At 42.7% G+C, this 12584-nt stretch overlaps 2 protein-coding genes across 2 annotated transcripts; both read right to left on the reverse strand.

The window, feature by feature from the left end:
- Positions 1 to 3173: 3173 nt before the first annotated feature.
- Positions 3174 to 5882, reverse strand: LOC123989027. The gene is made up of 2 exons (XM_046289744.1): positions 4182 to 5882; positions 3174 to 3497 (listed from the first exon to the last, which is right to left on the reverse strand). Exons 1-2 carry the CDS (start codon positions 5864 to 5866, stop codon positions 3401 to 3403), a joined length of 1782 nt encoding a protein of 593 aa, XP_046145700.1. The 5' UTR covers positions 5867 to 5882; the 3' UTR covers positions 3174 to 3400.
- A 2866-nt stretch (positions 5883 to 8748) lies between these two features.
- Positions 8749 to 11281, reverse strand: LOC123989028. The gene is made up of 4 exons (XM_046289745.1): positions 10250 to 11281; positions 9147 to 9887; positions 8886 to 9011; positions 8749 to 8775 (listed from the first exon to the last, which is right to left on the reverse strand). The coding sequence occupies exons 1-4, from the start codon at positions 11279 to 11281 to the stop codon at positions 8749 to 8751; spliced, it is 1926 nt and encodes a 641-aa protein (XP_046145701.1).
- Between the last annotated feature and the right edge of the window lie 1303 nt (positions 11282 to 12584).

Consider the following 12584-nt stretch of genomic DNA (forward strand, 5'->3'; position numbering starts at 1 on the left):
GATGAACGACACAGCTTAGCGGTCACTAATTGTGCATAACTTATGATTTTTACACAATGAGTTGTGAATTAACCACTACAAAAATCACACTTGTGTTTGAATTTTGGATTCCGCGATTCAGACTTCGCGGTGCAAGGCACTGAAATGAATTTGAAAATGCTCTAAACTCGAGTAAAGATAAAGATCTTGGTCGTTGTTGTCGCTTGATAATCGCCCTCTGAATTGCTTCCGCATTAATGCCGTAACGGTTCGAATTTAGGAGTTTTAATATTGGCGAGCGCTCGGATCGGTGGTTAGACAGCGCAGCAGCGATTACTTTACCTTATTTGGTGAAGACGGGATTATCGACCCGTGTTACCGACCGAGATATTCGTACGAGTTTGATTTGCGAAATTCTTACACGTACACACGTTATAAAGATGCAGAAACACTGTGGCCCCTTTCTTTGAGGAAACTTTGCACTATTCTGAGCTGTATTCACTATTCTAAGCTGTAAATGCCACTTCCAGCGCAGCTGTGCAGAAGAAGAACAAGAAGAAGAAGAAGTATCTCGGAATATGTGCGTGACGCCCCTTTTCTTGAGGTAAATCTGCAAATATCTCGGAAACGGTGCGAGCTATGGCAAAATGCTAACAGACCTTTTTTGTAGAAAATTAAGTTTCCTACTATTTATGTTGTATAAATGTCCATAGATCTGTAGGAAGGTATCAGTATAATACATTGCATCTAATGTAGATATAGTAATAATGATATTGTTATACAATGTATATTACATATCTAATGCTCATATAGTAATAATGCTCTTGTTATTAAATGTACATTGATCTGTACGAAGCAATCAGTATATTACAATATCTCTGACTTAGATATAGTAATAATGATATTGTTATTAAATGTATATTACATATCTAATGCTGATATCGTAATAATGATGTTGTTATTTAGTGTATATTACATATCTAATGCACATATAGTAATAATGATATTGTTATTAAATGTACATTAATCTGTATGAAGGAATCAGTATATTACATTGTATCTAATATAGATATAGTAATAATGATATTGTTATTAAATGTACATTGATCTGTATGAAGGAATTAGTATATTACATTATTTCTAATGTAAATGTAGTAATAATGGTATTGTTATTAAATGTATCTTACAGTACGACTGATCCATCGTTAAACGCTATTAAACTAAGGCCTGTGATGATATAAATGTACATTTTCGCTCCAATTAGACAAAAAAAAGAACTTGAGTTGCGCTCCGAAATATTCCAAGGTTCTAGCGGCGTATTGCTTCGCCTCTTAGAACCGATTAGTCGAAAATTTTAACAATCTTATTTTTACATTCTGTACGACTGATCCATCGTTAAACGCTATTAAACTAACGCCTGTGATGATATAAATGTACATTTTCGCTCCATTTAGCCTAAAAAATCGAACTTAGTTGCGCTCCGAAATATTTCAGTCCTGCGGCGTATTGCTTCGCCTCTTAGAACCGATTAGTCGAAAATTTTAACAACTCTTATTTTACATTCTGTACGACTGATCCATCGTTAAACGCTATTAAACTAACGCCTGTGATGATATAAATGTACATTTTCGCTCCATTAGCCAAAAAAATCGAACTTTAGTTGCGCTCCGAAATATTTCAGTCACAGCGGCGTATTGCTTCGCCTCTTAGAACCGATTAGTCGAAAATTTTAACAATCTTATTTTCACATTCTGTACGACTGATCCATCGTTAACGCTATTAAACTAACGCCTGTGATGATATAAATGTACATTTTCGCTCCATTCAGCCAGAAAATCGAACTGTAGTTGCGCTCCGAAATATTTCAGTCCTGGCGGCGTATTGCTTCGCCTCTTAGAACCGATTAGTCGAAAATTTTAACAATCTTATTTTCACATTCTGTACCTTCGAACCATCGTTAAACGCTATTAAACTAACATCCGTGATGATATAAATGTACATTTTCGTTGCATTTAGCCATAAATCGAAGTTTATTTACGCTCCGAAACATTTCAAGTCGTGGCGGCGTTTTGCTTCGCCTCCTAGAACCGATCAGTCGAAAATTTTAACAATCATATTTTACATTCTGTACGACTGATCCATCGTTAAACGCTATTAAACTAACGCCTGTGATGATATAAATGTACATTTTCGGTCCATTTAGCCAAAAAATCGAACTTTAGTTGCGCTCCGAGATATTTCAACGTCCTGGCGGCGTATTACTTCGCCTTGGTACGAGCCGGAGGGGGCGGCTGCGTAGCCGGGGCTTAATTTAGGTAAATGGTAATTGTTAATGGCTTGACCAGTGTTGTTATTAACACTGGGAGCCTAAGGAAGTAGACGTGGAGACGAACCTACGTATGGCTAACGTAGGGAGCTCCAGGAGGTTGGCTATGGTGGACGAACCTACGTATGGCTAACGTAGGGAGCCACAGGAAAGGTGTAGAGTGGAGGACGAACCTACGTATGGCTAACGTAGGGAGCCTCAGGAGAGTGATATGCGGACGAACCTACGTATGGCTAACGTAGGGAGCCGCAGGAAGCGTTAGTATTAGGTCTCGTAACTTGATTGATGTACCTCGAGCGGTAAAGGTACACCTTAGTGGGTTTCTGGACAGTAAATATAATTGTACAATAGTATGTAAATTAAACTAGTATGAGTTTATTCTCGATTCCGGACCTTACAATTGTTGTGTGTAATTGTCGCGGTATTCAATGAATTGAACTCTAAGTTGCACGTTTGAAATGAGTTGAATAAAATAAGTTTAGTTTCGATTCCGCGAAGCAAGAATCTAATCCTTCTCGGTTTTCACGAACACGAGCAAACGGGGGCGGATTACAACGATTATAATAATGCTTAACAGCCGACAACGTACTGTATAGTTACTGTGAGTGCTTGAAAGGGACTTGAATACCCGATCTCGCAGAGTTTCCTCGTTGCAGAGATTATCCGAAAAAGAACGTACTGACGTGTATCGAACTGATTCTAGACTTCAACTAGACCCGAGGTGCCCTTGTCGCCACCCTTTTTATACTCAAAAACTAGAGTAAAAAGGGTGGTGGGGACTGACTCTACGTGACCCGTAGGACCGCGCCCTTGCTTTGCGTTGGTCTCGAATTTTCTAGAAGACGGTTGGTGTCGGGTGCACACATCCGATTCCATATAAGGAAATTTCTTGAGAAGGGTTTGTAACACCATATAAGGAAATTTCCAAGACGGATACGTAACATCTCCCCTCTAAGATGAAACATCGTTTGTTACGATGCTTTCACCATTCGGAGTCGGATGAGTACACCAAAATTGCCAAATGATTCTATTACTTTTGAACTGAACTATTGCGATGTGTGGTGTGCGTGTATGTAATTGTGTATATGTGGGGACTTAGCTTAGGGAGTTTTTGATTGATGGCCACCGTTGCTGGTTGATCGGTTGGATGCTGGTCCTTGGAGTGGCTGGTCCCATGTTGGTGGAGGGGTGCCTGGGCGCAGTTTCCTGCGTTTCCTCAGGCTATCACCCGGCGTCCAGGTTGTGATGTTGTCATCGGTGATCTGGGCCAGGAGCAACCCATTCTCCCAGATGTAGGACACCGCAGGTTGTCGGTTCTCCTTTCCTCGTTGCGATGCCATTGAGGTTCCCTGGTCGATTGCCTTTGGGTCTCGTGTCTGGCTGGCACGTCCAAGGTTGAACTTGCCGCTGCCTGGCTGGAAAGGTCCCTGTGACCTTTAATGGACCCGGTGCGGTACTCCTTGAGCCAACTACCCATTTGCCCCGTTTGTATTGCGATCGTCCTTTGGCCTTCACCCTGCTCCGTTTGCTGGTATCTCGATTCCATGCTGGATCTTTACGTTATGGAAGAGTGGAGTTGTCTCCGCTCTTCTTATACCTAGATCCTGTTTATATTATAGTAGTGGACATTCGTGCAATAGGCTTGTTTATGTTTTGGACAACCACTGAAGGAGCTCTCGGTGGCTGCATATTGGTTGTGGTAGCATCTGTATCCTCTAAACTTCTGTTTCTTAGGTAACTATTCTCCATTCCTTCAGGAGCAGGGCTAGGTTGGTATTTGAACTTGAGATATAACAGGACTAAACAAAGTACAGCGATAATGATTAGTAAGATTGCGACACTCCCACCCGCGTAAGTTCCTACGCGTATCTGGTTCCTGGTTTTGTGGTGTTCTGCAAGAGTCCGTGCCTTTTCTTCTAGCTGCATTAGCGAAATGGTCGCCTCGTTTTTTGGCCAATTGTTGGTAGGTTGTGCTTGCGAAATGTTTGAATTGGTTAACTGCTTGATTGCCTCCACGTGGTGATCACCAAAATCCGGCAAAATTCTTGTTATATCTAAAGATATTGTCGGTGCGTAAGTGAATTCTTCTTTCGATTCGATTGTATCCAATGCCCGAATTCTTGTTGAATCCGTTATTGCAGTACAGCCTGGTTTTAATTTCAAGATCCCTGTTCCCTGAATGTATTGTGAACCAGCTGACCGGTCCCTACAGTAGAAATATATCTTTTTCCCTTCCTTCACATAGAACAACCAATCTTGCTTATATAATAGTGGTTGCCAAAGGTCCTTGAAGGTTGGCGTCAGGCGGACGTCGCACATGTTCCAGCTGTCCATGGTTGTCTGGCTCAAGAGCTCCGTCTCACAGGTTGGTTTGTTCCTCAGATAAGCTATTGGAATCGTAGCTTGACAGATGTAGTGTCCGTGGAGGTTGTAGCATTGTCGGATATATTCTTCGTCGGGAGTGACATATGTTATGCCGTTCATGGCTACGGCGAGGTATGGGGTGCTAGGTTTGATAAAAACAGTTAACGTTGTTGTACCCTTTACCTGGGTTATTGGGCTCGAATGTACTTTATACAGGTCGTAAACTGTAGTATCCAGTAGAGGGACGATGAGTTCAAATAGTATTCTTCCTTTGGTATACGTTACATGAAATTTCGCAATTCCGCTGAATTGTTCCGAAAGTATTTCTGTAGGTGTCAGGGGAAATTCATAAGTGGTAGAATCCATTATTTTCCTGGCTGCATCTAGTAGCTGTTGTGGCGACAAAATTGCCGGATGAAGAGTCCCTTGTTTAGCAAAAAGAATAGCATCTATGATGATGATCAGGCTTGAGTGATATTCCTGAATGGCTTTGTCCAGTTGGTCAGTCCACCCTAACAAGAGGTTCCTGATCTCCATTCCTTTGATTTCAGTCTGAGTTTTATGTAATTCTTTCCCCAGAGTGATAACCTCATTCATTATAAAGTGAGCTTCTAACGTTGTGTTTAGGAGTTGTGCGTGGAGGTTGTCGAATTCAGAACGCATGATGTAAGTTTGATTTGCTATTATTTCGGCCATCTGTCCTTGACCGGTGTATAATTTATCCAATTCTTGGTTGTAATAGTGAGCATCGTCTTCTGTGAGGGTCCCAAACAGTACCTTGCTAATTGTTCCAATGAAAGAAAGAGGAGCGCTTCTTCTGATTCTAATCCTGTGGTATTGTTCCTTGGGGATGTCTCCCGTAAAAGCCTTCAAGAGATCGCTGTATCTGTCTGTCTGCGCCAGCTTGTCCCGCAATTGTTGTCCATACAGTTGGCTTGGGCAATTGGTGAAGTTATGATCCTTGCAAATCATTTCAATCTGGTGCAGGTGTTCGTCCAGCATTGGGCGGTGTCGAAGATAGTTTTTGATTTCTATTGAGGTAACCAAACGCCATTGAATATGGTAGATCTTCAGAGGTGGTAATTTTTCAAAGTACAATCCCGTGTTCTGTTCAAATGTCGTTATTCCAACGTCATCTGATGCGTCCAAATTCATCGCCAACCCGATGAACAGCAGTAGCGTGGTAATTCGATCCATGATTGTTATCTGCAAGGATAGAGGTTGTGTTATTCGGAATATGCGATTTTGAGTTTATCTTGATGTTTAGTGATGATTTTATTATTTTCTGCTTTTAAGACGACATTGTTTAAATCGGTTACGTCTATTATTTCATATGGCCCGACATAATGGGGATCTAATTTGCTTCTTGGTTCCTTTAATACGTAAGCTGAGTCTCCAATTTTGAATTGAACTGGTCTTGCGTGTCTATCGTAATATCTTTTGGATCGTTCCTTTGCGGTGTTTAAATTATCTGCTGCTATATTGCGGGTTTCAGTCAGTCTTGTGATTAGATGAGTGAGGTAAGTTCCATAAGTATCCAATTCTTCTCCTTCTGGAAAAGAACTTGGTTGTCGGGCTGGTTTTCCAAAGATCAGCTCGTGCGGGGTGAAATTGGTAGCTTCGTGAACTGACGTGTTGTAGGATAGCGTTGCGAAAGGTAGGTACAGGTCCCAGTCCTCGTATGAATCCATGTAATGTTTTAAGTATTCTATAAGTACGATATGACTTCTCTCCAGAGAACCATTGGTTTGTGGTCTGTAACCTGAAGTAGTAACTTGTTTAATTTTGAAAATTTCTGCCAAGTGCGTCATGACTTTTCCCATAAAGCTTGTTCCTCTATCCGTTAAAATTTCACGAGGTGTTCCGAAAATTGAAATGAAATGTCTCGCGAACGCATCAGCTATGGTTGTAGCTTTGATGTTTGGTAGTGCAACGGCTATGCAATATTTGGTCAAGTTATCCTGCATGGTTAAGATGTGGCGGTTTCCCCCAGAAGTCTCAGGGAGTGGTCCAACAGTGTCTAGAGCGATTTTATCAAACGCTTCCAATGGTGTGTCTGTGATTAGCATCGGTTGTCGAGTTTTCGCTCTTACTAACTTCTGTTCCTGACAGCTTTTGCATTTCCTGATGAACTCTTGAATATCATTTCTCATTCCTGGCCATGAATATTTTGCTCTTATACGTTTGTAGGTTTTTGTTACTCCTTTATGTCCTCCTAATAAACTGCTATGGGCTTCCTCTATTATTTGTTTTCGGATGTTTTCAGATGGTAACCTTATTGTTCCCAGGCATAGGGTAATCTCTATGCTGGTATCTTTAAATACTTTATTAATCAGGGCTTGATATCTCTGAATGGTAGGTCGATCCTGCTTCCTGGTTATAGTCAGTCGAATATTTGTTGTCCTGGTTTCTCTGAGAGCGGTTCTCAAGTTTTGCAGTGCCGAAACGACGTCTTCTTCTTTGATTTCTTCCCAAAAATTCCGTGTAACAAAAACGGTAAAGATTTGAAATTCTTGCCTGGATGTGGTAATGACTTGTCCTTTCTTTGGATTATTGTTGCAGAGGTCCTCCTTTCCGAGATAGCCAACATCGACAAGCATTCTTCCTCCAGGATCAATTAGTTGGCAATCTGCGGATGTCAAGTGTGCGTAGTTTCCCTTTGTGGTGATGAGCGTTTCTTCGCAATTTATTATTTTACAGCGGCCGTGATCATCTTGTTCTTCTTCCGATGATGAGTCTTCTGGGTGTGATGATAATGAGTCCGCTGCTGATTCATAGCAGATGGGCAGAGTATTACTAAAGTGCATTGGAGTGCTTTCTTGAATTTGTGTACCCGGTGGAGTCTGCGGTCTGGCAGGTTGTAGGGGTGGTTGTAAACCTTGACATCTGGTCCGTCTGTTGGTGGTGTAGGAGGGTCAGGTAGTTCCACGACAGTAGACGCAGGCCTTATGGTAGTCTGACTGTTTTCCTCTTCGTCGAAAGATATTAAATCTTCAGTATTTTGTGGAGTCTCGGAAGTGGTTGGACTTGGTATGAAATGACCAGCGGTTTGAGTGGAATGCGCTATTGGCATAAATGGAGAGGTTAGGTTGATATCATCCCGTAGTTCCAACAGATTTTGTGAAGGGGTAGGTAATGGTGATTTTATGATTGGTGTGATCCTGTCGGTTGGATCTTGATGTATTTTCCTTCTTCTAATTGATCGGGGTTGAGGCGTGATTGTCGCTTCATCAGAACTGCTGGTATCTTCCGTGTATGTTGGTCTTTTCTCCCGATCTCGTCGCAATTCATGGATGCGTCGACCAATGGTATCCGGCTGAGGGTCCGGGTTTGGTATTGGCACTTTGAACTCCTTGTCTTCTCGTGGAATCAAAGGGAGACAGACTGTAGGAGGGTTCCGGGATAAAGCGTCTGCGTTTTTGTTTATTTTCCCAGGCTTGTGAATAACATCGTACTCGTATTCTAAGAGTCTTAATTTCCATTTTACTAGCCGTGAAGTGGGGTCTTTAACTGAATGTAACCAAACCAGCGGTCGATGATCCGTGACAAGTGTAAATCTTCGTCCGAAGACATATGGTCGGAAATACTGTACTGCGTATACCATGGCTAGACACTCCTTTTCCGTTGCTGAATAATTTCTTTCGGCTGGATTCAAACTTCGAGAAGCGTATGCAATTGGTAAGTCTCGTCCAATTTCTCCTTGGCTTAAAACTGCCCCAATCGCATGATCCGAAGCATCCGTCGTGATAACAAATGGTCGTTCAAAATCTGGATATTGTAATATTGGTTGTGTACAGAGTTCTTTACACAATAGTTCAAAACTCCCTTGTTGTTCTTCAGTCCATTGGAAAGGGGTTCCTTTTCCCAACAGCTGAACTAGTGGTTTTGCCTTTAGAGAGTAATCCTTGATGAATCGGCGATAGTATCCCGTCAGTCCCAGAAACTGTTGCACATTCTTCTGTGTTTTTGGAATCGGAAAGTTTTTTACGGCGTGAAGTTTCCTAGGATCTGGTTTAACCCCGTCAGCAGACAAAATGTGTCCCAGATAGGCAACCTCTTTGCGTAGGAATTCGCATTTATTAGTCTGTAGAGTAAGTCCATATTCCCTGAGGCGATCGAATAGTTTTTTAACTTTAATTTCGTGTTCACGCAGCGATGAAGAAAAAACAATCATATCATCTATGAACACAAGTACGTTTTCCAGGCCTGATGTTACCCGGTTCATGACGCGTTGGAATGTCGGTGGTGCGTTCTTCAAACCAAAAGGCATACGCACAAACTCGAAATGTCCATGTGGGGTTGTAAACGCGGTCTTCTGTCTGTCCTTTGGGTTCATTTCAATCTGATGAAATCCATTTGCCAAATCAAATATTGAGAAGTATTTTGCTCCGCCTACCTTGTCTAGTATTTCTGGAATATTAGGTAATGGAAACTTGTCGCCTGTTGTTTTTTCGTTTAATGCACGAAAGTCGATTACCATTCGCCAACGTTTGTTACCATCGGCGTCCGGTTTCTTCGGTACAATCCATAAAGGAGAATTGTATGGTGAGGTGGATGGTCTAATAATACCCTGCGATAGCAGAGCTCCAACCTGTCGTTGTATCTCCTCCTGATGTACTGGTGGGTACCGATACTGTCTAGTATTAATCGGAATGTCGTCTGTTGTGTAAATAGAGTGATGAAAATTTGGAACCTTGCCCAGGTTATCTCCAGGTAGGAAAAATCTATCAGAAAATTCCCTGACAATTTTGAACACATGTTGTCGTTCTTCAGAGTTTAGATGATCGGTCCTTAAAAGATCTTGGATACGTGTAGTTCTGTCTTCCTTTGTTTCCTTTGCTAGATACGAAGGAATAGGATCGTCATCTGATGAGTCAAAAATCTCATACGGATGTATGCGTTGTGGTTCAATGTCGATTTCGATTTCGTCTTCTCCGGTGTTTGTGGCTAGGACATAGCAAATTCCATCATGATTGCAGACTGCTGCTTCTCCAATGTAGACCTGTTCAGGAGTCTTGATTCGTGCTAGGTACCCTTCCATAACCTCCGGATTTGCGACTGGAACTGCAATTTGGAGAGCTGTGCGTCCTGGCAATCTATGTTTAATTGGCAATACTGGATGCAGTTCCATCTCCTCAGCGTTACTGAAGAATATAGGTTTAATAGGTTGGTTACGAGTTACCAAGGTTTTATGGTAATAGGAAATTTCAGCCCCTTCCTGTAATAAAAAAGGGCTTCCTATGAGTCCATCAGCGGAAATAGGCAAGTCCTCTACTACGTAAAATTCCGTAGCAGATCCATTAATTTGCAAACTGGTAGTTCCCAAGGTTCGGATCGTAGATGATGCGAGCCCAGCGATTTTAAGACCTTCCTTCGATGTGATTCCGGCCTTTTCCCCTAGAGCATGAAGAACTACCAGATTTACAGAAGCTCCTCCATCAATTAGAAATTCTCCCGTTCCTTTTTCCAGTTCTGGAACCTTGATCCTGATGCGTGGGGTTGGTGCTTCCTTGATTCGTCTTCCTGCTTCTGGTCTGCAAATCGGACCATTTTCCGGCGATCTTCGTTGCGTACGCTCACCGCCTCGCCGTTTGGGTGAGCGTTGTTGGAGTTTAAAGGTTTCCTCAAAGGTGAGAAATTCCCTCGTGACTCCCTTCGATACTGGAATCGGGGTCTTTCGCGGCGAGGTGATTTTTCACAATCCTTCCAACCGTGTCCGACCGTACTGCAGTTTGCGCAATAAAAGTCGTAAACATCGTGTTTGGTGTTGAACGGCTCGTCATATTTTGGCGCCTCCGGTGAGTGGTTTGGAGAGCGTGAATAATCATGCTTACGTAAAGTCAACGCCGTTGCACGTGAAGCTCGTTCTTCGAACTCCGGTTCGGAACCAGATGTGCTGCGATCCCTTGGTCTTTGCCGATAGGGTGACGGTGACTGAGGGTACACACGCCTGTGTTCCTTCTCTCGAGGACGTCTCCAGCTGAGAAAATCCTCTTCTCTACGACGACTAGGTGATGCCTTCTCCTGAATCTGTCGTCGGTTCTTGAGGCGACGTTCAATTTGTAACACAGCTTCGTACGCCTCTTCTAAAGTTTTAATCTTTTCGTCCAGAGCGGCGATTCTCCAGGCCACACGCTCCGGTAAACCCTCAAGGAAATTCTCCAAGATGTCCATTTCCATCTCCTTGATGAGCTGATCCACGTTGGTCGTGTACCTCTCGCGGATCGCGATACGAGAACCATGGGCAAGTTTGCTGGCTCTGTCGATGTACTTCCTTAGCGATTCGTCCTCACGGATCTTAAGGCGCGAAACCTCAGCTTGGAAATACGCCAAGTTCTTCCCAGGAGCGTATCGTTTTTTCAAATGTTGTAACAATTGAGTTACATTGTTGAATTGTTTATCTTGGATACTAATCCGCGCCGGACCGGTGAGTTTAGTCAACACGATACTCAGATACTCTGTTTCCGACGTATCTGGTATTAACGCGAGCCCGTTTTCTACACTCTGAGCGAAAACCGACAAAGCTGGATTCTCGCCATCGAAAGTGGGTATCGGCGCGGTAGCGAATTGAATACAATTACGCTGTGTTAACAAGGCCATAGAATTAGCCATTGTTAAGGTAAGATTCGCGACTTCGTCAGCCGAAAGCCTGGTTTCTGGCATTTTAACGCGAAAATCCTATAGAACAATTATAATACAAGTCCAGTTGTATCCACGGTATCCTTACGGATATTTATTCAGTGGATCCCACCGCTGTCACCAGTTTTGTTACGAGCCGGAGGGGGCGGCTGCGTAGCCGGGGCTTAATTTAGGTATATGGTAATTGTTAATGGCTTGACCAGTGTTGTTATTAACACTGGGAGCCTAAGGAAGTAGACGTGGAGACGAACCTACGTATGGCTAACGTAGGGAGCTCCAGGAGGTTGGCTATGGTGGACGAACCTACGTATGGCTAACGTAGGGAGCCACAGGAAAGGTGTAGAGTGGAGGACGAACCTACGTATGGCTAACGTAGGGAGCCTCAGGAGAGTGATATGCGGACGAACCTACGTATGGCTAACGTAGGGAGCCGCAGGAAAGCGTTAGTATTAGGTCTCGTAACTTGATTGATGTACCTCGAGCGGTAAAGGTACACCTTAGTGGGTTTCTGGACAGTAAATATAATTGTACAATAGTATGTAAATTAAACTAGTATGAGTTTATTCTCTATTCCGGACCTTACAATTGTTGTGTGTAATTGTCGCGGTATTCAATGAATTGAACTCTAAGTTGCACGTTTGAAATGAGTTGAATAAAATAAGTTTAGTTTCGATTCCGCGAAGCAAGAATCTAATCCTTCTCGGTTTTCACGAACACGAGCAAACGGGGGCGGATTACAACGATTATAATAATGCTTAACAGCCGACAACGTACTGTATAGTTACTGTGAGTGCTTGAAAGGGACTTGAATACCCGATCTCGCAGAGTTTCCTCGTTGCAGAGATTATCCGAAAAAGAACGTACTGACGTGTATCGAACTGATTCTAGACTTCAACTAGACCCGAGGTGCCCTTGTCGCCACCCTTTTTATACTCAAAAACTAGAGTAAAAAGGGTGGTGGGGACTGACTCTACGTGACCCGTAGGACCGCGCCCTTGCTTTGCGTTGGTCTCGAATTTTCTAGAAGACGGTTGGTGTCGGGTGCACACATCCGATTCCATATAAGGAAATTTCTTGAGAAGGGTTTGTAACACCATATAAGGAAATTTCCAAGACGGATACGTAACAAGCCAAAAAATCGAACTTTAGTTGCGCTTCGAAATATTTCAAAGTCCTGGCGGCGTATTGCTTCGCCTCTTAGAACCGATTAGTCGAAAATTTTAACAATCATATTTTTACATTCTCTACTACTGATTCATCGTTAAACGCTATTAAA

This window comes from Osmia bicornis, unplaced genomic scaffold, assembly GCF_907164935.1.
Source record: "Osmia bicornis bicornis unplaced genomic scaffold, iOsmBic2.1, whole genome shotgun sequence".
Classification (NCBI taxonomy): domain Eukaryota; kingdom Metazoa; phylum Arthropoda; class Insecta; order Hymenoptera; family Megachilidae; genus Osmia; species Osmia bicornis.